General features: G+C 42.3%; 1 protein-coding gene and 1 long non-coding RNA gene across 2 annotated transcripts in view; both read left to right on the top strand.

Moving 5' to 3' along the window:
- The first annotated feature begins 7,192 nt into the window (after positions 1 to 7,192).
- The window catches only part of KCTD1 (potassium channel tetramerization domain containing 1), a 98,335-nt gene continuing 80,052 nt past the window's right edge, over positions 7,193 to 25,475 (top strand). The window contains exon 1 of the mRNA XM_090137496.1: positions 7,193 to 7,235. Within this exon, the coding sequence (XP_089993622.1) occupies positions 7,227 to 7,235 (9 nt within the window). The 5' untranslated portion in view covers positions 7,193 to 7,226. The remainder of the gene's footprint in view (positions 7,236 to 25,475) is intronic.
- LOC149918570 (uncharacterized) lies at positions 18,324 to 20,184 on the top strand. Its single transcript, XR_016465575.1, has 3 exons — positions 18,324 to 18,431; positions 19,407 to 19,544; positions 20,012 to 20,184. It is a non-coding gene; the product is annotated as an uncharacterized LOC149918570 (long non-coding RNA).

Raw genomic sequence — 25,475 nt, 5'->3', positions numbered from 1 at the left:
AAAAGGAACAAATAAGAATAGTGATGGTGCTACAAGGTTTGTACTTCTGACTGCTTTCTCTACCCAAAAAACCTGCTGCTGTCTAGCACTACTCAGTGCTTACAAGTTCCTCATGTAAAACAAGGTGCTGGGCCATTATTAAAACATAAATATCACCAGTATAACTGCAGGTGTGATATACACACTACATATAGAACCAAGAATGAAGTAGACGAGTAGCTTAACATTTCACTCCTTCCTCCTTGCATAAACGCATCCATCAAGTAGGGCCAGGCTAGCTCAGCTCCAATAATTTTTTGCAAACCTGTGAAATGACAATGATGTAAAATCAATATGAAGTGAAAAACTGCTGCTTTTCATGAATTGGCTAGGAGAAAAAACGTCACTGATTGAAAAGTGGATTTCTTCAGATTATTTCAAACAGAAAAGTACAGCTGCTTTCTGGGGATTCCCATTTCTGCAGAGAGAGATCAAAGGTACAACAGCAATATCAGGTTTTTAAAGCTCACGCATAACACTGAAAGCTTGGGGTAATTTAAATAAATACAATACAACCCGTAGTACCTTTGTTTTGTAAAGTCTAACAAGCAATTGCTGCTTCTTTAGTAGATGGGTAGTGAGTATCTCTTTCAAATATACATATTTAAAATAAACACTTTGTCGACAATGAACATATCAAATGAGTCTGGTTCCTGGGACCTGCAGATCCCTCACTATAATAATTAGACTAATTATTTGAAGGTATAAAACCTTCAAATGGACTGTTTCTGAAGGGTACACCATGTTCAGATTTTACAGCCTGACTCTTTCTTCAGCCAGATCAGCCATTAAACCATCCCAGACCACTATATACTTCCAGACTTTGGGCTATTCAGAACACAGATATGGATCCAGATTTTACAGCCTGAGTTTCTCTTGAGGCTGTATTTCTTATCCCTCTGAAATATTTCTTTACTGGAATAGGATGACTGGTTGCCTAGAAATTCATACTCCAAGAAATCATCTCAATGTATTATCATACTTCATTGGTATGCCACTTTTTTTAGAAGAATATATATAAAAATAAAACTGTATTGAAAGAGAGTACTGTATCATCAGTGCCAGTTTCCTCTCTGGAAATTCGTGGTACAGTTGAATAACACTCTGGAGAACAGTGCTTTTAATGTTCCAAATCTGGGAAGGAAGGTTGATGGTGCATTTTGTTATTTAACAACATCAAATACCTCTGTGCATTGGCTCTATGTACACAGGTACACTCAGGGAATACTTTTATGGGTAGGAAAGACAAGAGATTGACACTCAAAGGATGAACAAAGAGATATACATAAATTTTATATGGTGCCTCGAAGGTACCGCCATTGTGTTATAGGGCTCCTTATGTGCAGTTCTGGCTCAAGCAATAGGACCATGAAGAAAAGCTAAGTGGCTCTGGACCAGGTGAACTGAGAATGAGTCAGATTATACTATCTCTATAAACTGTGTGTTTTGCTATAGAGTACCGAAAGATAAAATAGCAAAAACGAGTTAATCGGATGTCAGGGGGAAATTCTTTACTATGAGAGTGGTGAGGTACTGGAACAGGCTGCCCAGAGAGGTTGTGGATGCCCCGTCCCTGGAAGTGTTCAAGGCCAGGTTGGATGGGGCCCTGGGCAGCCTGGTCTAGCATTAAATGCGAAGGTTGGTGGCCCTGCATGTGGCAAGGGGGTTGGAGATTCATGATCTTGAGGTCCCTTCCAATCCGGGCCATTTTGTGATTCTGTGATTCTGTGATTCTGTGATTCTGTGATCAAATGCTTACTTTACTCCTTACCAGCTTCCCACACACACCCGCAGCACGCACGCACACACAAACAGATACCCTTTACCCTCTTTTCCTCAGTGTAGTTTTTAATTAGAATCAGTTGAGCAGTTCAGTTGGAATGGTCTTAGAGCAATTTGTACAATCTCATGAGATATATTATCACTTATGCCCTGAATTCTGCATGCTTTATCTAACAGTTAGACCGACTGAAATTTCTCACATGTTCAATCCTGCTGCTGTTTCACACAGTCCGGCCCATAAAAGCTTACAGTGGTCATCAGGGTGCATTAGACCTTCAATAAAGCGGACATTCTTATCTGAAAAACAATCTGCCTTTTGCTGAGGTGGTGGAGAGAAAAAGCTTGAAAATCCAAGTAACAGCTAACAGGAGCACAGGTACACTCCAGTTTGCACTCTGCCTTCACAGATTGTGCAGAATTGGTTCTTTCCCACCTGTTCTGCAGCAGACACCACTTTGCTGTGCAACAGCTGTCTGAAGGCAAGAAACAGGCACTGCAGTTCTGTCCTGTTGTGCCCCTCAAAAAGCCTCTCTATGCCATCACTGGGCAAGCAGAGGGATATGCTACTCACAGAAAGGAGTACCAGGGGAGGGAAGAGAGAAGGAGAGAATATCAGAGGATTTCTCAAAGTTCATTATAAATGCATCTGTACATAGGAGGCAATTACATCAAGATTCATAATTTCAGTCCTGCATGCTCAAAGACAATCTCCTAAACCCGTTCTTTTTTTGTCTAGCCACAGGTCTCCTGGAGTTCTTAGTATCTCCAGCTCCCATTGCTGGTAGAGGAATCTAGGGGCACTGAAAGCCACTGGAAAACACTCACAGAAGAGTCCTCCAAAAAAAGGAGATTTTCTATGAAGCTATTCTATAGTCCCTTAATTACCTGTACAGTCTGTAAATGCATCCACAGGTTCACACGGGACCCAGAAACTCTCAGAAGATTATGATATATCAAAACCTGATGTTTCTCGGGAAGAATGTAGTTCAGTCTGTGTGTTTTCACTCCAGTTAGAAAAATTGCATACAATGTTACGTTAACTTCATCTCCCACTCCAGTGATGCTATTTCTTCTTTAACCACGCACCCAACTACTCTGCTCTTAATCCCTGAAGAGGGTAACAGAGAGCTTGGAGCCTAAGGTACTTAAATCTAGGAAGAAACATCATCTCCTCCTGTAATTCATGGCAAAAAGGGCTGTCATATCTGGGCAGCTAGGCACAGAACAAGGGCATCTCATGAAAAGCAGCTGGGAACTGCAAGTGGGATACAGAAATATTGAGATTCTGTTGTTTTTCTAAACATGACAGGACATAAGTGGCATGAATGGTAGTGGTGCATAAGGACTCCTTAGGGACAGGGCAGCTTGTTGCTGCATTAATTCAGCCACCATCCTACAACAGACCCGTGGCACAATTTCCTATTGTTTTTCTCACAAGTGCAGAAGGGATACTATTGCTGAGCCTACATACTGCTCAGTATGCTTTGCACTATTCAATCCAAATTATAGCTAAGTAATAAAATCTATTTCTTCAAATGCTGCATCAAAATACTACTGATAACAATGGGAAAAAAAAAAAAAACTGACAGTGTTTTTTGCAGTCTTTGGAGAAAACAAATCTGGAGAAACTGTGTTTCTAAATCTCCCTCATTGAATGCAATTTAAAATATTCTGCATTTGTTTCCTAAAAAGAAGGAATGACTGACAAACCATCCAAACTATCTAAGGCAGATAACTGTCACTCAGCTTTTATTTCCACACTGACCTGCACTTCTTAGTACTTTTGAAAGAAGATTACTGCACATGTGGAACTTAAGGTACTGCAGGAAGAAACTTGCAAAAGAAGGTCAAGCCTACATGAGGGCCTTCCTGAGAAGAGCCCTGGTCCTTGCTTGCAGACAGGATTACAGCTAAATCAGAAATAATGCCCTTTAGCAAGAGGACACGTATGATCTGCAGCAGCCGGAAAACCTGTCTCTTCAGAAGCCACAATTTTCCAAACTGTTAACACTGACAATGATGCAGCAAAATTACTATAGATTTCCAGAAGCTAATTATGAACAGGTGATGATTTGAGGAAAAATTCAGAAATCAAATATTGAGCTCAGTTTGAGCTCATTAAGGTTGCTATTCAGCATCGGTAAAATATTTATAATGCACAAACACAATGAAGTTTTATGTAAACCTGCTTTTAAGGGGAAAAAAAATAAACATAACTTCAAATAAAAGAGAAAAGAATTTGGTTTAATATGTTCTCCTTTACATGCAAATTACCTCCAAGCAACTGATAAAGGTAAACACCACTAACTTATTTAGAGATATGTGGCAGCCCATATGGGTTAGACTAGTGAGCTCTAATGATGTCAAAAATACATCCCCAGGTCAGAGCATGGCCAAGCAAGTAGTAAATTCAGTCTGAGAGCACTGGATGCTGGGAGAAGGCAGGAGAAGCACAGGCAGGGGCTTTGCATCTCTTGGAAAGCACTGTGGAAGTGCTTAATTTGCATGTAAAAAGAGATGCAGATGGCCCTTCAGTGTAATGGTGAAATGCCCTTGACATCTTTGAGAGTATCTCCATTTTATGCATGTGCATTTATATTTTTCTCCATCCTGTAAAGGGAACGAGGCTGCAGTCCCACCACCATATGGCAGTGGACAAATAGAGACATCAGCATCTCCCCAGTATGGTTTGCAGAGAGCATTTGCCCTGCCCTATAAATGCGATGGGGGACTTAAGCCCATAGTTGACATGGAAATGAAAGTTTTAGTGAATGAGTCTTCTTAAAGTAATAGATGCATTTTCTTGCTTCTTAGGAAAATACGTCTTTTCTTGTCTTTTGACATCACCTGATAAACTCTTTACTGCAGGTAAAATAATATTTTGTCAGATTTTTTTAAAGATGCTGCTTTGCTATTTTTCTTCACCGTTCTCTGCATTAGCCACACGCAAGCTTAAAATTAAAATCTGTTCCCTTCCTGATTTTTTCTCTGTGTATTATGCAGGTCGCTAATGAGTACTAGGCTGCTGGCATCGCTTTACTTATTTATTAGAAAGAGAAGAGCAGTGAAGCATTTAAAACAGTCACATACAAAGAGCCATAAAGATTTCTGCAGTGACACAAAGTAAGATTGAAATAAAGTTAGGTCAAGGCACAGGTGTCCCAAATCCTGTCGCTCAGTTCATCTGGATGAAAAACTTGGAGCCTTTTCTTTACAGCATTTCAAGGTTTTAAGTTCTTACGGCAGCTTTAAGTTCTTCAAGATGACTCAGTTGCTGAAGCTGCATAACATGAGTAAGAGCAGAGTGATGATGTTCCGCCCAAACCCAAGCGGGGAAGGCACAAATGGCTGAGGGGAGCTGTTCCTCCTGTGTGCTGCCTGGTTTGGGGAAGAATATTAAAAATAAAAATTCCAGATGAAGCCACATTTCAGTATTTCTTGGGGCATATGAATGTGTGGCTGCTTAACGTTTTTGCTTTTAATTTCTGTCAGCCATTCTTGATTAATTAACAAATATACTGACCCTGCACACAGCATGGGAGTTGAAACCAGATGATCGTTCTGGTTCTTTTCAACCCAAAGCCATTCTATGATTCTCTGATATCTGTGCCTGTTATATCACAAAGACGAAGCAGTCGCAAATTGTGTGATTCTTATGTGAGAAGTGACCACTGCTATTGAAAGAGAAAAGGGGGAAAAAAAGAAAGAATGGATTGGGTTGGATGTATTTTTAAGCAAGAGAATTGGTCGTTCCTTAGGTTACATCGACTGCCTCAGGGGGAAACAACAATTGTTATATTTTGCATTATTTTCTTTCAGATACTACACAGAAATATAATAAAAACCTAAACGCAGATATTTGCTGGACAAGTCTGGTTCTATTTAGGGGCTTTACTGGGCAGTTTTGGCCCCACAGCCTGGTCTTTGTCATAAGAAATGTCAGCAAAGTCCCTGAATTAATGGGCTGTGAAGTGTTTAGAAACATACAGTTTCCAAAAAAGTATACTGCAAGGATGTGACACTAATGGGAGGCGACCCATGGGTTTATGATAAAATAGCCCACTGTAACAAAATGTATATAATTAAAAAAAAAAATAAAATAAATGATCTATTTCTGAACACGGCAGCCTCGAATGCAGCAATATGTAATGGAGTGAGAAGTGAGGAATGTCAGGGAGCCCCGTTCAAGAGAAGGATTTCCCAATGATTGAGTTATCCCTGGTTTTGTTTTCCTCAGGAGAAGGGTGCTGCACGCTCCCTGCTGAAGAAGAGGAAATGCGCCAGGCTCCATTTTAATTGGATAATTGGAGAAAGAAAGTTAGTAGCATTTGTGAGCAATGTCACATGAACCTAATTGCTAAATTCCTGGGTTTGCTTCCACGGGTTTGTTTTCTTTTAATTTTGCTGCTTCCAAAAAAAATAAAATAAAAATAAAAATAAAAATAAAATAAAATAAAAATGCAATGCAACTCCTTCAATCTTTTTGGAATTCTGCATGGTTGAACATTTGAAATGAGTTTGTGTATCACCCCCAGGCACTGATTCAGACTCGATTGGGGCAAAGCAGACTCCATGTGCTTATTTTTATACACGTCATTTGGGAAGTTATATAGCCAAGGGAACAGAAAATGTGTTGCTCCGCTGCCAAATTATCACATATCCCTCGATCGGAACGGGAGGTGATCCTAATCAACAAGTGGTGTGACCTCGGTGCGATGGCAATGTCAGGTCAGCTCGGGGAGCGAGGAGCCAGATCTAAATACAAATAGGGAGAGAGACAGAGAGAAAGAAAGAAACAACCAACAATCCTTATAATTATCATCATCTGCTGCTTTTCCCTCTTCTGGCAAAGAAACACTCCATCCATTTGCAGAAATCGCCCGCGGAAACGTTACATCAAAACTAATCACAACGATTAAAATCAGCTTTTCTGTGCAAGAGGAAAGTAAAAAGCAAGTTGGAGGCTGGAATGAGACTGTTTTTTCCACAAAAAAAAAAAAAAAAAAAAAAATCGGGAAAAAAAATTACACGCGATATATGTATATATATATATATATATGCACGTTTCGAAGGAGATCAATTTAATGCCCGTGTGATCAGTTAATTTAATTTAACTTTTATTTCGGAGATTGATTCAGACTGGAGGTAGAGACATGAGCTAATTGTATCCTGATCCTTGCCTTGAGGGGTTTCAAAGCCCTGGAGCAACTATTCTCTGTATTTTGCTCTGTCTACCTTAGCCAAGCTATTGCATTTCTCTCTGGTGTAGCGAGGAGAGCAGACCGCTGCCGGGAGAGAGAAATATCGGAAGTGTGAGTTGGGGGGGGGGAAGGGGAGAAAAAAAAAAAAAAAAAAAAGGAGGAAAAAAAAAAGAAAAAAAAAAGAGGGACACTTTGGCGGCTCCGATGTTCCAGGTAAGGGCTGCTCGGGATTGTTGTTGTTTGCAGCGGAGGGTGCGGAGGGACTCGGGCGCCGCTCGCTTCCACGCATGTGCCGGGCGCTCGCACCCCGCGCGGGGACGCGGCGCGGCCGCCTCGCCCGCCGCGCTCCCCCGCGCAACTCGCGCCCCCGCGCAGCGCAGCGCCGCGGGGAGGCGGGGAGGGAGGGAAGGAGGGAAAGAGGGAAGAAGGGGGGGGCCTCGCGGCGGCGGCGGCGGGCGGAGGGGGGGGCTCCTCCTTTCCCCACCGCCTCTCCGAGGAGGGCGGGGGGGGGAGGGGGAGGAATGGAAGAGGGGGAATTATTTCATTTAAATTTTGATATTTTCGTGCGGGGGGTGCGCGGCGGGCATTGTTCTCCGGCGGGCTGCAGGAGGGGGCCGCCATTGTCTGTGTGTGTGTGTGTGTGTGTGTGTGCGGGAGCCGGAGGCACCTTCCCCCCGACACGCGCGCCGCACCTCATCCCACCCCCGCGCCGCCGTCCCTCCGCGGTGCATCCCCTCCGGAGCCCCCCGCGGGGCCCTTTGTTGCCGGGGCGGCGAGCGAGGCTCGGCCCCGGGGCCCTTCCCCCAACACGGCACCGGGGGGAGGCGGCGGAGCCGCGAGGACGGGGGGGATTGAGGTTCCCGAGCGTCCGGCCCCGCTCCCCCGGTGTCCCGGTAGAGAGAAAGAGAGCAGCGGCTTGATCTTAAAAAACCATAAAAATAAATTAAAAAAAAAAAAAAATAATAAAGCCGTTCGCCGCCTGTTTTCAATCAACGAGATACAAGTTTATTTGAGAATGCCCCGCGGGCAGCGAGCGTGCTGGGATTGTTCGGGCAAATGCAAAAATGGGCGAAACGCCTCTACCTTCCCAGCGGCGGGGACAGCCCGGCTGCGTCCCCGCAGGGCGGCGGGGAAGGGACGCAGCCGGGCTTCCTCCGTTGCACCGCGAGCATCGCCCGGTGTGCGGAGGACGGCGGCGGACTGCCGGCTGGATGCCTTACGCTGATTCTTAGCTTCGCCCGAAACGCGACTTTCCGTCTCCTCGGGGGCCGGGGGTGCGCGGAGCTCCGCGCTGAGGCCATGACAGGACTCGGGGTAACCCGAGGAAGTTGGTGTTTCGCTGACCGAACCGTCAGAAAGTGGAACTTTAATTGATGCCGATCGGGTTAAGCCGCGCCCGTGCGAGGATGCTCGCGAAGTAGTTGGGAGGCACTGAGCGAAACTTCCCGTCGCGTATTCAAAATGACTGCGGTGGTTGGGATGTGCGAGCGAGCCCCGAGCGCGGCACGCAGCTGTAGCACACGCTAGAGGTCCCTCTCACCGCTGTCAGGCACCGGGGTGCTCCCAGGTTGGGGTTTTCTCCCGGTTTCGCTGCTGGAACAGCGCGGGCTGTGGCTGCGAACGGGAGCGCTCCTCAAACGGCAGCGAGGAAACGGGCGGCTGACAATGTGTGCCGGTGCCGTGGCTGTTTGGGCCCCCCGAACTCCGAAAAACGAATGTGAGCAAAGTCAATGGCACTGCGTGTCGCATGGGTTGTCTTGCATAAGGTACCTTTGCAGTTTGTTGTTGTTGGGGCCGAGGTCCGAATTTTATCTGTGGTTTTCTCATATGAATCCTGTGATGGAATTAACGCCTGAGTAAAGACTTCAGCCTACAGTTTGGGAGTTCTGAAAGCGAAATATGTGAGCAAGTGAAAATACTTGAATTAAGAATAGTCCGTGAAAGTGGTGGAGGTGACTAAAAACGGCTGAGCCCACGCAGTTTCCACCTCCAGAGAGTGCCATAGAACTAACCAGTCCCCCCAGCCTTCATGTGTTACAAGCAGCATTATCACCATTTTACGGATGGAGAAGCTGAGAAATAAAAAGAAGGTCACTGACTTGCCTGGAGCCATATAGCAAATAAAAGATAGATCTGGAATCAGCTAGGACAGATTTAGATCTCTTGCAGATTTACACTCTTGTAACCATTGATTTCAGTGGAATTCTCCCAGATATCAGTCAGATTCAGACCTTAGGTGTTGCTCTGTCCCTTAGAAACCGCCACCATTTAAAATTCCATTTTAAACATGACTGAATTAGATGCCAGAATTTCGGAGGAATGTTTGGTGTACATCTGCTATTCAGAAGACAAATTTATTGCAAAAACTTTAGAACTGTGCTTTCTCTCCATTCTTTTGTTGTTGTTGTTCTTTCGGCTGCAATTTCATCTGTCACATCAGCATAGTTCCCTGGTTGATGTTTGGTACTGTTTCTTTAATGAACAATTTCCTCGTGCCTGGTGCAGCTTTTGTTGCTTCCCTCCAAGAAGCATTACTTACCAGATGTCTCCTTCCTTTTGAGGCTGAGAACAACCTGAGAGCAAACGGTTTCACATGAGGGAGACTGCCACTCATGGGTCTATCTCATGCAGAAATGAAAAACTGGGTGACTATCAGGGATCAAAAAGTCACCCTTTCCCTTGTGCGATGGGTAGAAGACCTGCATATATAGGCTCTTTATTGGATTAAGCCAAGTTTATGTATGGAGAAAATGTGATGTGAAAGGAAATATTCACTGATTATAACAAATGTGAGGACATTATTCAAAGCAGGGTCTCTCGCAGTGAACAAAATATCCTATCTGCCATTCACAGTCAGGCGGAATTTCACATGAGCCCATCTGGGAAGGAAAGATATTTCTGCTTTCTGTATCCTGCCTTCTTTAGAACCATTTTGAGGATACCATAAAACAGACAGAAACGCACAGATTGTGATGATGGCGCTTTGCTGCTCATTTGATAACGTGTGCTGGTGTGTACAAACTGCTACCACTAAAACAATACAGGGTTCTTACTTTTGTGTATCTAATCATCAGCTGGGTTTTGGAAGATGCCGATGCTTCAAGGAGCCCATAGGCACCCACTGTTGCAAGCACTCCTGCAGCAAGGATTAGACCCCCACCTTGCTGTGTGAGGCAGCAGGCACTGAGCTTGGTGAAACTATTTTCTCCCCACTCCTGAGTTTGAGCCTATATATTTAGGAAGTTGAAGACATTTAGGTGGGAACTAGCTTCACAGAATGTGTGTGAGCTGTTTAAGATCGTACACCGATTCCCAAGCTGAGTTTTAAATTCTAGAGCTTTTGCCCCCTTTTTACATTCTGTGCAGTAAGCTCCTGTGCCTCACTTGCAATATGTGTTCAACTCTTCGCTGGTACCAGAGGAAAAATCATGATGCTCAGAAGCAAATTTTAGTGGAGATGCCTGCTGTTACTTATTTTGGACCCTTCTACACTACTGCAGTGGAGCCAAGTTGGATCTCCTTCCAGGAAATAAATTTAGTTAGTTGTTGTTTTTTTTTTTTTTTTTATGACAGAAACATAACTCCTGCTCTAAATGGAATCTCTTCTGTTGGTCCACATTGCACTTATGTTTTCTTTTTACAGCCTGGGTAAAATTCATCTCTGGTATAGTTCCATCGACTTCTGTGTTTTTTCACAAAGAATTAATTTGCCTTACTGTGTTAAAATACAGATTTCTGTGTCCTACTTTCCACAGAATACAAATTCTGGTTTTTTTTTTTTTTTTTTCCTTGTGATTGAAATCAAATAGTGTGAAACACAGACCTTTGTTTTTATTTTGTCCACTTCATGACTTGTGCAGGCAGAAGTATCTCTTCTTTTCCTTCTTCTCTGGTAAATTATGTTGATAGAATCATAGAATGGCCTGGGTTGAAAAAGAGCATAATGATCATCTAGTTTCAACCCCCCTGCAATGGGCAGGGTTGCCAACCACTAGACCAGGCTGCCCAGAGGCGTGTACTGCATGTATTTATACACTTAGAGAATGTTTATGGATGGGGGGAGGCAGTAACTACTATCTTCCTAGCTGATAATACCTTCAGCATTTTTTTAAATGTACATGAAAGCCATGAGCACATTCCAAATTGATGATGTGTGTTGTAGTTTTAATAATCTCGAGTTGTCTGCTGTGAATTTTAATCGTGCTTTTGATCCAGAAATCAAATAAACAACATCCCATGCCCAACTGAATCAAAGTGGATGCTGATACATGCTCAGTTAAAGCCTGTGTTTGTGAAATGAACTGCTCACCCCACAATCTTCTCCTGATGGCTGCTCATACGGCTGGTGGCCCCACCAGCAATGGAAGCTCCCAGCTTGCTGTGGTTGGCAGGTTAGCACAAATGTGGCTTTGCAGGTGGTTTATGAGTTGCTGAGGTGTACGAGTGAGGGATACAAACCTTAAAAGTGCTTGTTTGGGCAAAGGACAGCTCATCCTGGCAAATTATGTAGTGGCTTTTACTCACCTGGCTTTCCTTGCTCAATACACTCGTATATAAGAAACAGACCTTTGAGGAAGGAAAAAAAAAGTAGCACTGCTACTTTTCCTGTCCTGCCCCATTCCAAGAAGGGAAGGATTTCTCTCTCGCCCAGGCTTTCTACTTGGGATTCTAAGGTGAGACCTGTACAAGTGTGATTATTTGCTCTCAGCCGGCCCTGGTGGCTCAGTTCTGCTCCAGACCTTGGAATCAGTTTAAGCATCTATGAGATTTCCTTCATTTTCTTGCTAATAATTCATAATGACTGACAGGGTAGCTAGCACGTGGGTCTGTGACTGGTAGCACATAAACTCAGGCATATGCATTCCTGTCCCATCTCTCTGTGAATATGGTGGCCTCTGCCAGACACATACACGGTGTGGGAACTGAATTATCTCATGCTGCTGTAATACAATGTGCTAGACTTCATCTGTCATAGCCTTTAGTTTAGAAGTGTGAAACCCCATTGGTACTTGGCTGGACCAGAAATTATGGGTAGTTGTATCAGGCGAGTCCATTCCAGCAGAAATATTAATACTTCAGTGTAAGGCACAGGTGAAATTTAATCTAGAGCAGAATGCATGACTCAGAGCATCTGTCTTGCAGAACAATGAACTTGGGCTGGAACCAGGGCTAAAAGGATGACCAGAGGAAAGAGTGAAAGGAGATTTAAAGGAACTTGAATGTCTATCTTAGCAGAGTATAGTTTGGAAAGAGATATGACTGTTCTTTATAAATATACACAAGTTGTAAATCCCAGAGAAAAAAATCTGCTCAGGTGAAGCGGTGATAAATGTGGACATAAAGAAAGCAATTGTTTCCAAGAATGCTTCCTGATACAAAATCTGGAATATGTTGTTGGAAGTGAGATACCCTGCAATCGAGTGATGCTCTGCTTTGAACATGTGTTTAGAGCCTGAGCTGCTTGGAGAATATTTACAAAGAATGCCAACTCTTTATGTTGGTGAGCTCACCTGCACAATCCCAGTAGTCTCTGGCTGACTCACTCTTTTCATCAACAGTTCTGTCAGTGGACAAAAGCTTAATTTTCTCAAGTAAAAATACATTTTACTTCTAAAAAATCAGATCTTTAAAAGCAGATGTGGTGGGATTCTTTTACAAAACTGAAACCAGAGATTTCTCACAACTAGCAAACACAATTTATTTTATTTTGAACTTCAGTTAAGTAGAAATTTGAAGAAGACTGTGTGACAGAAAAATGAAAAAGTATAAAGGTCCTCAATCATTGTCTGTTATTCTGATCAATAAAAAATTTGCATGTTTGTCCAGGAGAGGAATTTTTTATTGCCCTGTATGTAGATCCATCATTGCTTCTCTGTTCCAGCTGCAAAATTATTTCTCTCTCTGTAGTTTTTTTTTTTTTTTTTTCAACTAAACCATTAATGCTTATTGTTCTCCTCTGATTTATTTACTCACATTCACTTTGTTGTGAATTCACTTTCATTTATCCCCTCAGGAGCTGGACTCAGTGTTCCTTGTGGGTCCTTTCCAACTCTAGATGTTCCGTGCTTCTATAATTAATTTTCATCATGCTCTATGTCAGGGAAAGGAGGACTTAAAAAAGAAACATACGCAAAGAGCCTTTTTCTCTTTTCCTCACCTTCTTACAAGGACTTAAAAACATCCTCCTCATCATCTGATCACCTGCAAACTTTCTACATGCTAGTTTACCTGTATACTCAGCTTACAGATCCTGCTGGGGAAGGACCACCTCTCCTGCTATAGCAGAGCACTGCAGGTATTCAACAAGTAATTAATAATAATAGCTCCTGCTATCATTGCCAGAGGAGCAGAGGGAAGAGAGGAAAGGCAAACGCTGAGAGCATATAAATAGCTGTTGGAAACCAAAGCATTCAGAAGCTGTTACAATTGCTCGAAGTTAAGGCAAAGTACTCTTACGAAATAAGAACAGCAGTATTTCCCTGTGTGATCTGAACTTGGAGGTAGCATTAGATGGAAGAGGAGCTGTGCATCTCGTGTCTTGCAAAAGAAATGCAGGCCCACCAGCATGATCAAGGGCTGAAGGTAGAAGTGCCATAGTTGCCAGATGGAGGGGGAAGGGGTGAAGCAGGGTCTCTGACTAAAATAATGATGCCTCTTCCTATGACGTGTGCTTCTTTCCAAGTAATGCAAGGAGTTAACTTCAAGGTTTAGTTAAGACATCTTCCTAAGTGAGATCAATGGTCCGTCCATCCATTCAGCACTGGGACCCATGCTGAGTAATTCAGGTCGTTATCATTTCTGTAACCCATTATGTACTCATTATATCAAACACTTCTCTAAACATTGAAGGATGATGCTAGGGATCACTCACATAAGGTGAACACAGAACTTCCTAGCTTGCTATTGGTAGGCAAATTTGAGATCATTTATATACAGCAGCCTGATTCATTCTAAATGGAATGGTAGAAAAATGCCAGGTGGGCTTTATGATCTGTATTGGAGGGGACCTTATGGGTGATGTCAAGGCACCTGAACCAGTGCCTGTGGGTAAAGTAATGAAGACCACTGCTAAAGACAGACTAGGTCAACAGAAGAGGGTTAGCACTGTAATAATAGGAAAAAAAAAATAGAGCTTACAGATGTAGGGAAGTTAGGGAGAGCCCTGAAGAAAATTGGCAGATGCTGCACCACTGGGGGGGGCTTTAAAGAGAGTCAGAAGAGACACCTGAACAGTTAGATGTAGTGGCTTCATTGTGTGTAGACAAACAAAAGGGCTGATGAACACCCTGGATGTCCAGGAAATAATCACTGTTGAGGCCCTGATGGGATCTCACATGGATCCACAGCTCAGCTCTGGAGAAAGAGGGAAAGAGAGAATGGAGCAGTAAAGTTGGAAGTGGCTGCACACGTGAGCTGAGGGGAAAAGAACCAGACAGCACAGCCTTCCTGACCCTAAGCTTTTTCTTGTATCGGCCCATGTGTACAAGGACAGTTTGAGATTCCTGGAGACAAGATGAGAATATGGTTTTGACTGTTAGCAGGACTCAGTGTCAAAGGCTGCTGTGATGAACAGGATTTCTGAAAAGTGTGTAGGCGGGTCTGCTCCTGTTTGGGGGACATAAGAGAAATCAGCTGCAGCCTTTGCCAGACTTTCTGGCAGGTAACACTCAGTTGGAGAATATGAAGAGTTAGGTCTTTCTTGGGAGATGATACTTCCAGAAGAAAAATGGAGCTTTGAAGATGTAGTTTCTTTAGCTCAAAGATCTTCTGTATTTATAACTAGCTATAATCGTTCCTTTTTTTTTTTTTAATCTTATTGAACAATTTACATCAATATCCTGCAACTGAGAGTTCCATAGGTTGCTTAGAGATAAGCTGGAAAGTGATATCCTTATCCATCTATACGCTAATGCCGCTTTAAGTTCAATTAGGTGCCCTCTTGTTTTATGAAGGGCATCTGATTTCTCCTTCACACCATTCATTACTTTCTATACCTCAATTCTATCATCTTTTACTGTTTTCCTTTCTAAATGAAATGGTTCTGGTCTTAATCTTTTTGTTTAGAAATACCCCCGCACATCTCTAATCATTTTTGTTGCCTCTGGCTATCTGGCATAGCTATCTAGCACTCCCATCACTGCAACTCACTGGATCTTTTAAAGTGAGTTCCAAAGTCATCAGCATGAAGGAGACTGAAGGATGGTTTTGTGGCTAAGGTACATCACCAGGAGTCCAAAGTCCTGCTTCCACCTCTCCTGCCCTATGACCCTGTTCTAGTCACTCAGCAGCTGAGATCTGCAGTTTCCCTTTTAGTCCCAGGGAATGGGGCTGGGAATTTTCAAGTAAAATATGTGTTTCTCTACGCCTGGATGGAAATTATTATAGAAGCACAGCCGTACTACATGTAGTAGTTTGGATTGTTTTTCCACAATGCAGTTGCATGTTTGTTGAAATTTTTAACATCTCCCTAATTGTTTGATTGCACGGTGCCTGACTGTTTTCTATTTGTTACACTGTTCTGATATTGGGTTCCAAACAAATTCAATTAAGCCATTTCTCTTTGTTATTTGATGGTGAACTTCATATGGAAAGTATGAGTTACAAACGGTTTGGGCCAAACAGACACATGGCTTTCATGTGTCCTTGGGGACTTGGAAAGCCAGCACAGTTCTGCTGAAAGTGAAAAACAGAATCAAATTTCAGTCTCTTACATGCAAGACATGGCCCAATTCTTGAAGGTGCTGGGTACCCCACACTTCATGTGTATAGTTTCAAGACTAAGGTATATTTGCAAGTAGGTTTGGCTGTTAGATATTTCTGGCACACACCTAGTGCTCTCCAAAAGGGGGACCTCTGTGGCTTTCTGTGTCATTGGTGTCCCATCATTTCTGGCATGAGGGACCCAAGGTGTACCCTGCTATTACAACCCATGCTCCAAGGAACCTTACAAGCAAACATTTCCAAACGTCAACTCGCTGCAAAATGATCATGGCTCAAGCACTGAGTATGATCTTGGAGGTGTCTGCCATTAAATCCACTTTTTTCTTTCTTTCTTTTCTTTTTCTTTTTTTTTTTTTTTTGGCACAAAAGGTGCTTAAGAGGATACGCTTCCTTGATAGGATGCTACTCTAGCAGAATAGCAAAAGCAAGCTGCTCAGGTATTTATGGTGCAAAACCAGGGAAATCTAAATTCTGCTTTAAGCTGTATTTTTTTCCTCTGGTTGTTATCCTCCTAGCCTCATACCTCCCTCTACCTTGATGTCCACCTCTCCTTTTCTGAGCATGTAGTAAGGTTCTGCTCCCATGTATACCCTGGGTTGCATTGCCTTCTGATGCTGACTGGCTAAAGCCTCTGCTCATATTCCCATGCAGGCCCGGTGTTGGTCAGTGCTTCTCAGGTCTTTTTGGAGAAGAATCGGTCCTACAAGACCCTCTTGATAACCCTGGCTGTGTTAATAAGCCTGTTTGTGTAATTAAGGATAATGCAACAGGGCTCAGGGATTTTGTTGCATCAAGAATCTTTCAGCTTTAAGAGAGGAAAAGGGTGGTTTGGCCTTTGGTAGGGCTTGGAGGGTTTTGTTTCCCTTATGCCTTATAGCTGGCATTTTGTCAGAGCCTTCTGCTCGCTAGCATTCCCACGACACATGAACATGCTCAAAGAAAAATTTCCTGTGAGAAATCACTGGGCTTCATTAGATTTTCAAAGTTCAGAGCTGTGATCCTCTTTACCCCTCTCCGGCAGCTGGCCCTGCCAGATTCTGACTGCTTATATGAACATTTGATAAATCTCACTGTGGACTACATTTGCTCTTTCACCCGAGCAGTTATCACACACATTTCCCTAACACTTTAAAATTATGCCTGCCAAACATTTTCTGATGTAAAGTTAAAAGTCATCTATTACTGAAGTGATTTTTCAGCCCTCCTGGGCATGTTTTTCTTCCCTTTTTTTTTCCCCTTGTGTAGTTCAGATAGTTTCAAGCTCTTTTAAACAGGCTGCCAAGGGTCAATTTCAAAATACATATCTTTTTTTAAAAATTTTCTCTGCCCTAAAAATACATTGGTGCTTTTCTTTTCTTTTGCAAATCTCCTTTTAAAGCCAAGGTCTAGTGAAGTCGCCTTGCTGCAGTACTTCAGCTACCTGTAACCAACTAAACCCCACTCCACAGTGGGGATGTAAAAGAAACTGTCCAAACTGACCTTTGCTACACAGTGGCAGCCATCACCTCCAAATTGGGTATGTGGCTTGAAGGGTGCCTCAGCTCCTGCCTGGCTGCTGTGCAGCAGAGGGCAGTGGGTTCTTGCCCAGAGCCAATCAGGGTTGTGGCTGTAGCAGGCATCCAGATGGGAAACTGGACCTGGCTGCAGTTTTGCAGCCCAGTGATTTGGTGTCATTTATGGCCAACCTCCATATGCAAACTCTTTGGTCATATTCAAAGCCTTGCCTGACCCTTTCCTCGTTTTTCCTCTTTTTCTCCTCCTGCATGATAGTACTTCTATTTTCAGCGTGAGGAAGGCTAGTTGTTAGTTTTTTCCTTTCCAGCCTTCTCATTATGCCCCTTCTCAGTGCTCATGGCATTTTTGTTTAAATGCCTCTTTTTTTTTTTTTTTTTTTTTTTTTTTTTTTTTTCCCCCTTAGGTTCCAAAGCTGATTGAAACTGATTAAAGCAGTTTGTCCTACCATGGCAAGGAGATGTTAAAACAAAGCATGTGTGTCTGCTGGTTTTAAACCAGGATTTTTTCTTGCAGTTTTCCCAGCTTCTATGTTTAACAAACATAGTGAAACAGGATCACGGAGCAAAAAGAAAACAGAGCAACCCCCTCCTTTCCTGGAGAATGCCATCCTGATAACACATCCAGCTTTTTTTCCAAAACCCTGCCAGTGCTTTTGAACTTATTGAAACGTGCTCCAGCATCAAACAGTCTGACCAATCTTAATTTATCATTTCCCCCTCAAAGTGCTTTGGCAGCACTTTTATTTGAAATTGCATTTGCCACTTGTTTGTGTCACAACTGTGTTTCATGCAAGATCTGGAAGTATAAAAGCATGTGCCAGCCTTAAACAAAGAAGCTAACACAAATATCTCCCACCCCAGCACAGGATGAGAAACCCAAAATATCTTACAAAGCCTTCCAGGATGGAGAACAAAATCTACCAGGCAGCTAACACTTAAATTATATTGCAATTAAAGTATAATCTTTTACATTTCTTGGATTTGGAAGGAGGAGAGGGTTGGAAAGAAGTACAGAAGAGGAAACTAGTCAGAAGTGAAGACATCACAATCCTTAGCCTCAGCATGGAACTACTTAAGCATACCATAATTGCATCACAGAAGGTATGCATACCCTGAAACCAAAAAGGAAGCAGGAAGGCAAGAAAAAACAAACACAGTATGATGAACCAAACAGGTAACCTTCAGGAAAAGGAAATCTAGCCCTGACTAACCCAACAGAAAGGAACGTAAACTGGCAAGGAAGAGTGAGAGATGGGAAACAGGAGGACTGGGAGGAAATTTCAAAAGCAAACAGACATATTTCCAGAAACAAATGAGAAATACTAATATGTAAAAGAGAGTTGGTGGACTTGCTAGCAGAGGCTATTCAAAAATGATAAGTGTATCTACATTATGTTCTCCTGTTAATCTTTACTCGTTGGAAATATATTCACTCTTTTCATATTTTATTTAATTACTAAAGGTAAGGGCCTATCAAACATTGGGGTATCACAAGAGAAGCTGCAGGACCAACATGCTAAAGGAACAAACTCCCAGAGCAGATGGCATTAATCAAGGCTGGGAGCTGTTAAGAAAATCATGCAGTATTCCCTTAGAAATGAACTACTCTGCTGTACCAAATCAATGGAACATTTCAAGCATTTTCCTTTACAACTGAGATCATCTCAGCCTAATGAAAAAGAAGAAAGGCTGAAATACAAAGTAGTGAGGTACAAAACCTGCAGATGAGCTTAATGCTAGATGTCGTAGAATGAGTAGAGGAAAAACATCTCTCTCCTAATTTCCTAACAGATCCTTGAAGTCTCTTGGTGAAGCCATGAATTAAACAGAACTATTTAACATAAATATTAGAGAGAGTTTGGGAAATTCTCTGATTTTTTCTCACAAGATGAGAAAAATGTTATAGTTATGAAAAATCTGGCAGCCGGGAAGTGAGGTGCAAACTTCTACCTCGTATCTGATTTGAAATAGAAAGCAAATATTGCCAGAATGAGAAGTGAAAGGGCAGTGAGGTTAGGAAGGATGGCAGCAGAATACCCCCAGATAGACCCTTAGGGTAGCCTTTAATACTTTGATCAGTTATCCGAACAATAAGGCGGAGTGTTTGGATGTAATAAAATCAAAAATGTCTGTTCCTTTGGGCACTCAGGGCAAGACAAGACTGAGAACTTGCGGACCCAAATACAGCCCTGTGAGTAGGAAGATGAAACTCATTTTGCTCCTTTGACGACACAGAAAGTGACAAATGTGAGAAGGAATATTCCGAGTTCTCCACATATGCCATCAGGTTACAGAAAATGTCTAAAAGCTTTATTTCATGTGTCACATGCGGTGTGTGGCTGCTAAAGGCAGCGCTGCAGCAGCGGGGTGCAGCAGGCAGCATGCAGGGCTCCTGGAGGAGCCCTTCAGCTCCTGCTCTGGACGTGGGGATCTCCCAGAACAAAGCTGGGGAAAGCTGTCTAGCAGCACCAGTATAGCAACTGAGGTTTTGTTCACCTAAGTGTTTCTTCTGAAACATGTATTGTTGGAAAATCCAACACATGATGCTAGAGAACACTACACCTACAGACAATAAATTTCTATCAAAATTTGTGAAAGGCATTCTAGGCTATCGGATATTTATAATGAAAGAAAATCTTGTGTTGACATTTTCAATATAGGACAGAATATCCAAGTTTAGTATATGTGAAAGCACAATCTATTCCCATGTCCCCTCCTTTATTTATTTGTTTGTTTGTTTGTTTGTTTGTTTAGGTTTCCATTGCAAAACTGAAATCCATCCATGAAGTGCTGATCATCCCACACATTGCTGATATGCTTCACATTGGTATTTAATGCTCTACAGTAAAGCTGTGATGCATTTTTTTTAAGGAGTACAGTGCTGGAGCCTTTCATATCATTTATCTACAAAAACTATTAAATTTTGTGATCCAAAGGTTTTTTCCACTGTTGTGTATTTTCATTTCCTTGTTCCTGTAGTGATCAAATTCTGCTGCAAAATTACCGTTCAGTTCAGTATGTGGCTATGTGTTTTTTTTTTTTTTTTTTTTTTCTTTCATTTCTGGAGTGGGCAAGAAAGAAATGGAGAGACACTCGAATGAGGAGAAATTCTAGTTCAAGGAAATGAGCAGGGCATGATGAAAGCAGAGTAAGCTCCTTTCATCTTACAGCACATATAGTATTTGTGGGATGTGAGGATTACAAGTTTCTTGTGAACAAGTAGAGTTCAAAATACTCTTATTGGTAGTTCTGCAGCTAGGAACACTTCAGGGTCCAAGACTCACCCAGGGAAATTATAGAGAAGGAAATAATTTAGATGAGAAACTAAGGTTTATTGTGACACAAATGACAGTGGAGAAAAGGAAAATAAATTTCACTCACGCATACTGTACATGCTTCAGTCTGCAAGATAAGAAATAATAACACACAGCCCTTCTGTCAGACTTTATCTACAAATAAAAAAGATTAAATTCCTATGCTTCATTCTGGTACTGGAGTGACAGTATAGGTAAAATATTGGTGACTTCAGAGTGATATTGCAGAACTATGACATTTTTCTGTGGTTTAAGTAAACAGAAATTAGAGCCATATTTTCTTCTTTTTAGTCAGGGTCCCCAGTGGATGCTTCTGTTCTGGCTCATCCATAGTATTTTCTAGGAAACTGCATTTGAAAGCCTAGTATTTGATTTGTGGTTTTGTCCATCAGGATTGATAATGTTAAAAGCAGAATGACAAACTTGGGAGAGTGCCAAGATGGCCTTACATGGGCTGCTAGAAAATGAAAAGCATGTAATATATGATGAACTTCTGACCAATCCTTTCACAGAGGCTTCTAGGTTAGCACCTATTGCTATATGTATGTAAGAAGGTGAGGGGAAAAAAGAGAACAGCCAGATTGTGACTGCCTCTTCTGTTCACAAAGGCAGATCATATAATCCCCACAGGTGGGTGCATGTCTTTAAATATATTCAGAGTATTACTGAAGTAGACACTGGTGTCTGCCAGCCACAAAATGGTAATCTGACTGTTCAGAGCATCCTTCAGTGTCTCAGGGTTTCAGTGGAGGTGCTCAAAGCCTGACAGGATTAGACATGCTGGACAAAACCTGCCACATTTAGCTACGTATGGGGAGCTCCCCCCTTTCCTCATCTGTTACATTTATAAATAAGTGTTCTACTGAAGGTTTTAGTAAGTGCTATCTATCACTTCTTGGATCTGCAGACTGGATCAGGTTAAAACTGATCGGCAAATAAGAAGTGCAGCTGTGTCCTGGGAAGGTGGAAGTCACTGCTGCAAAGAGCCGAATACTGGTGCCTGTTCAGAAGCTAAAATAGAGCAGGTGAGCATTCCCTAGGCACATATGGAGGAGAAAAGGGTTGCTCAGTACACCATGCATTTATGAGTAAGTATGAGTAGGCAGTAAGGCAGAGGTAAGTGGTTTTGTGCTCTATTCTGGGTAAATTCAGTGAAGCACGCTCCCAGAGGACACAGGTTTACCTGAAGAAGCAGCCTTGGAAACTGTGAATATTCTGTTCCCATTGTGCTCAGGAGAATATATATCTTCTGCAATGGGTAGATGACACAAAAGGTTAATTTAAAACTATGATCATTTGAATGGAATAACCACAAAGAAAGATAAGGATAGTAATAATAATGGCAATCTCTTCAATGGCAGCAGATTTCAAAGTCTCTAACAAATGAGGTGTTGAGCTTTGGATGCATTTTGCAGAGAAGGAAACTGCTGCCCAGAAGATAGAGTGGCCTATCCAAATTCAGCCAGGGGGCATCTGGCTGAGTCAGGAGGAGAAACCAGAGTGCCAGCCCAAAGGGGAATGCTCTCTCAAAGCACATAGAACCAAGGAGAAACAGGAACGAGGTCTCCGTGTTTCAGCAGTGAGAAGCACTGTACCTTTATTCATTCTTTGTTTATAATATTAGTACAAGCATTTTTTTGAAGACAAGGATTTAATTAATTACTGAGCAGTTACTCTACAGGGTGAAAACAAACACTTGAACAAGCCTCTCCTACCAACTTTGCCCAACACTGACTCACTTACACTTGTTGGATGAGTGCCACAGATCAGTCCTCAAAATGATACCAAATTTGACACCACACAAGAAACTGTATCACACTGCAGAGGAGAATTGCTCCCAAAGCAGCATTGCTAAATACCAGATTGCTCAGGTTCTTGGTAGAAGAGACGTGCACAGGACTCAGCAAACCTTGCAGTTGCTGCCACTACCTGCTGAAATCTTTCCATCTCTTTTTAATAGTCTTGCCTAATTTTTCAGCACTGCTGAAAAAGGATACAGAAATAACTGGCTACAGTCGGGGTGGGATGGGATGGTGGAATCCTCTTCTCAGAAGAGTTTTGACTACACCTGCCTGTATAGAGTGTAGTAAATAAGGGGGGGGGGACACAAAATGTCATGTGAATTGTATGAGTCTGACTCATGGCTAGTTGGAGAAGTCCTCCTGTTGAGCCACTAGGTTTCTAAACTCCTTTTCAGAGAGGAATCTAAGTGTGCCTAGGCCCAGTCTTACTCTGAGACTTGGTCAACAGTTTATGTCAGAGGGATTATGTGCATAGCAACTTATCGGAATCAACATTTGGCTGTCAGAGGCCTCTCAAGGACTTTCTCTGAGATAGTTTAGCAAAGTTAATGGTAGATGGTTTTTGAAGCAACAGACATAACAGATTTGGAATTGTCATTAATAAATGCACTAGCTACATTAGTTCTAAATTTTATGAGGCTAGTCAGTAGTTAATTAAGCTATATTAACAATATATCATTCACAAAGTAACAGAGGTACAATTTCTTACTAAAAGAGGCAACCCTGCTAACAGGCAGTGAGAATGAGACAGACCCACGAATCCACCCAAGTCAATGGAGTGTCTACTTTTAATGCAAGGGACCTGCTTTATACTGCTGGTGAGATGGGACTGAGTCACATGCTGTGTGCTGATAGGCATCTAATGAGGCTTGTTGTGTTGTTAAATGAAGTCTGGTATAGAGGTGTGTCTGCTCTTTCGCCTTCACTGAAACAACACTGGGTTGTGAAGTCACCACCTTGCTCCAAGCATCACTCAGACCGTGGGTGTCCAACCTTTTGGCTTGTGTGGGCCACAGTGAGTAAAGAGGAATTGTCTTGCGCCATATATACACAGGATGCTCTAAAAGTAATGCCTCCTATTTGTTTCCGTGGAAATGACAGCAAAGAGCACAATAACAGTGTTTGAGCAAATTCTCAGCTACAAAATACTATTTTTCAACATAGTCAATACCATTAGCTGTGCAAAGCTTGTAAAAATCTGTGCCAGTGGAGGTGGCTCACTGTTGCTGTTGTCGCTGCTGAAATACACCACCCATTGCTTCACCTTGCTCATATCCACTGCTTGGTCCCTATAAACTTTCAGCAAGTGTCAGTGAATGTCAACAAGTGCTATTTTTTCTATATGCTGGAATTCAGTGACACTCCATTGCTTCATACACGCTTCTGTGTCAGATGCCATTTTGTCAGTCTGCCCCTCTGCTGCCTCCAGTCACACAGCAACAGAATGTAATGGGATACTGGTGGGAAGATTCAACCTGTACTGCCATATCACCAACATCCACCTCTGACGGTATTAGCCAAGGTAATAAAACAGGAGGTGTTACTTTTGGAACAGCTCTCATTGAATGTATAGTATAATGATGTATATAAGTAATAGAACTTCTTTTAATTTTTAATTTTTTTAATTAAAACATATACAAATGAGAGCAACAAAAATATACAACTTGTGGGATATGTGACCTTGTTTTTGTGAAACTAATATATCACTTTGGTTTGATGGCAATGGCTGCAATTCTTAGTGAGCTCTCAAGGTGTTAATCAGAGGTTTTTGAAGAAATTTTACTCTTCACGTACTTCATCCTTCAAAAGAGTTGTTCACAAATGTACGTGCTGACCAAAAGTGATAACAATAATAAGGCGTGACTGTGAAGTCAGGGATATTTCTCTCTGGTAAGAGAGGGATTATAAAAGTCTAATCAAATTTTTGACTGCAACTCTATACATTCCATTAATATATTTATGTTGACTGAAAATGAAGTTGTAAATAAACCAAAAATTTGATGTTCTTTTTTTTCAAACGTATTCTCGAGTTCCTTTGTGGAAAGGGAAAACAGGGCAGCATATTCTTTGCTGTTTGCAGATCTATGTTTAGCCAGTGTATCGAAGTGCGTAACCTTACTGGCCATGACTTGAGCTCACACCATGCTCTGCTCCATGCCCTGGTTTCAGCCCAGATGGGGCTCACAGCACACCAAGGTTTGGTTGGTGCAGAAGGGCTGGTCCAGGCCACTCAGTGGGAAGAGCTGCTGCCATGATGGCACAGGGCAGGGGCTGGATGCTCTGCCAGATGGGCTGGGCTTCATGCAGGCTGTGTTCTGCAGGTTGGACAGAGCTGACTCTGTTGCTACGGTCATCGAGCCTTGTTGGAGTATGAAACAATGCACCTCCACATCTGTCCAGTGCTTTGGTCAGATAAGCAAATTTCTCCCATGTTTGCTTATGACCAGTGCAAGATAAGCACATTGATTAAATCGCATTCTTTCTCAGTTTGGACTCATCAGTTCTCTGCCAACTTATGGTCACACTGTATTTTGACACCTGGTAGTTTCCTGTACATATGTATGTGAAGGTGAAAAGCTTGGATACTTACAGAGTCTGAAGACTTTTCAGGTTTGATAGATGGCCTAGGGCAACTGTGCTTTCTTTATCACTCACCAAGTCTGTAGCATGAGATGACCACCTGAGCCAGGTTAGCTCCTCAGGAGGTCTGGAGCGTCCATAATTGGCACAACAGAGTTCAAATGAAAGAGATATCTTTGCAAGCCTTGTTTGACTTCATCCAAAGCAATGGTCTTATGTTTGACCTGCTGAGTGTCTATTCTGGAATATTTAGCATTTTTGTAATGTTCTGCTGCAGTTGTATGGAATGAGCATTTAGCTCTTTCACAAATGAGATATTTAAAGACTTGAATCAGACACCCACTTTGGTTTGGTTTAAGTGACTATCCCAGTATCATAGCACAGGAACTTTGTGGCACAAACAAGGCTAGAATCAAAAGACAAATCCTGAGCTCCAGGCAAGTCTACAGACAAACTGTCAGACTACAGATGTCTATTCGATGAGTTCCATTCATTCTGGGCACTGAATAAGGCAAAGGCCCT

This window comes from Phasianus colchicus, chromosome 3 (genome assembly GCF_987193195.1).
Source record: "Phasianus colchicus chromosome 3, bPhaCol1.hap1.1, whole genome shotgun sequence".
NCBI lineage: Eukaryota > Metazoa > Chordata > Aves > Galliformes > Phasianidae > Phasianus > Phasianus colchicus.
Note: the sequence above shows the minus strand (reverse complement) of the source record. Positions and strands in the feature narration are given on the sequence as shown.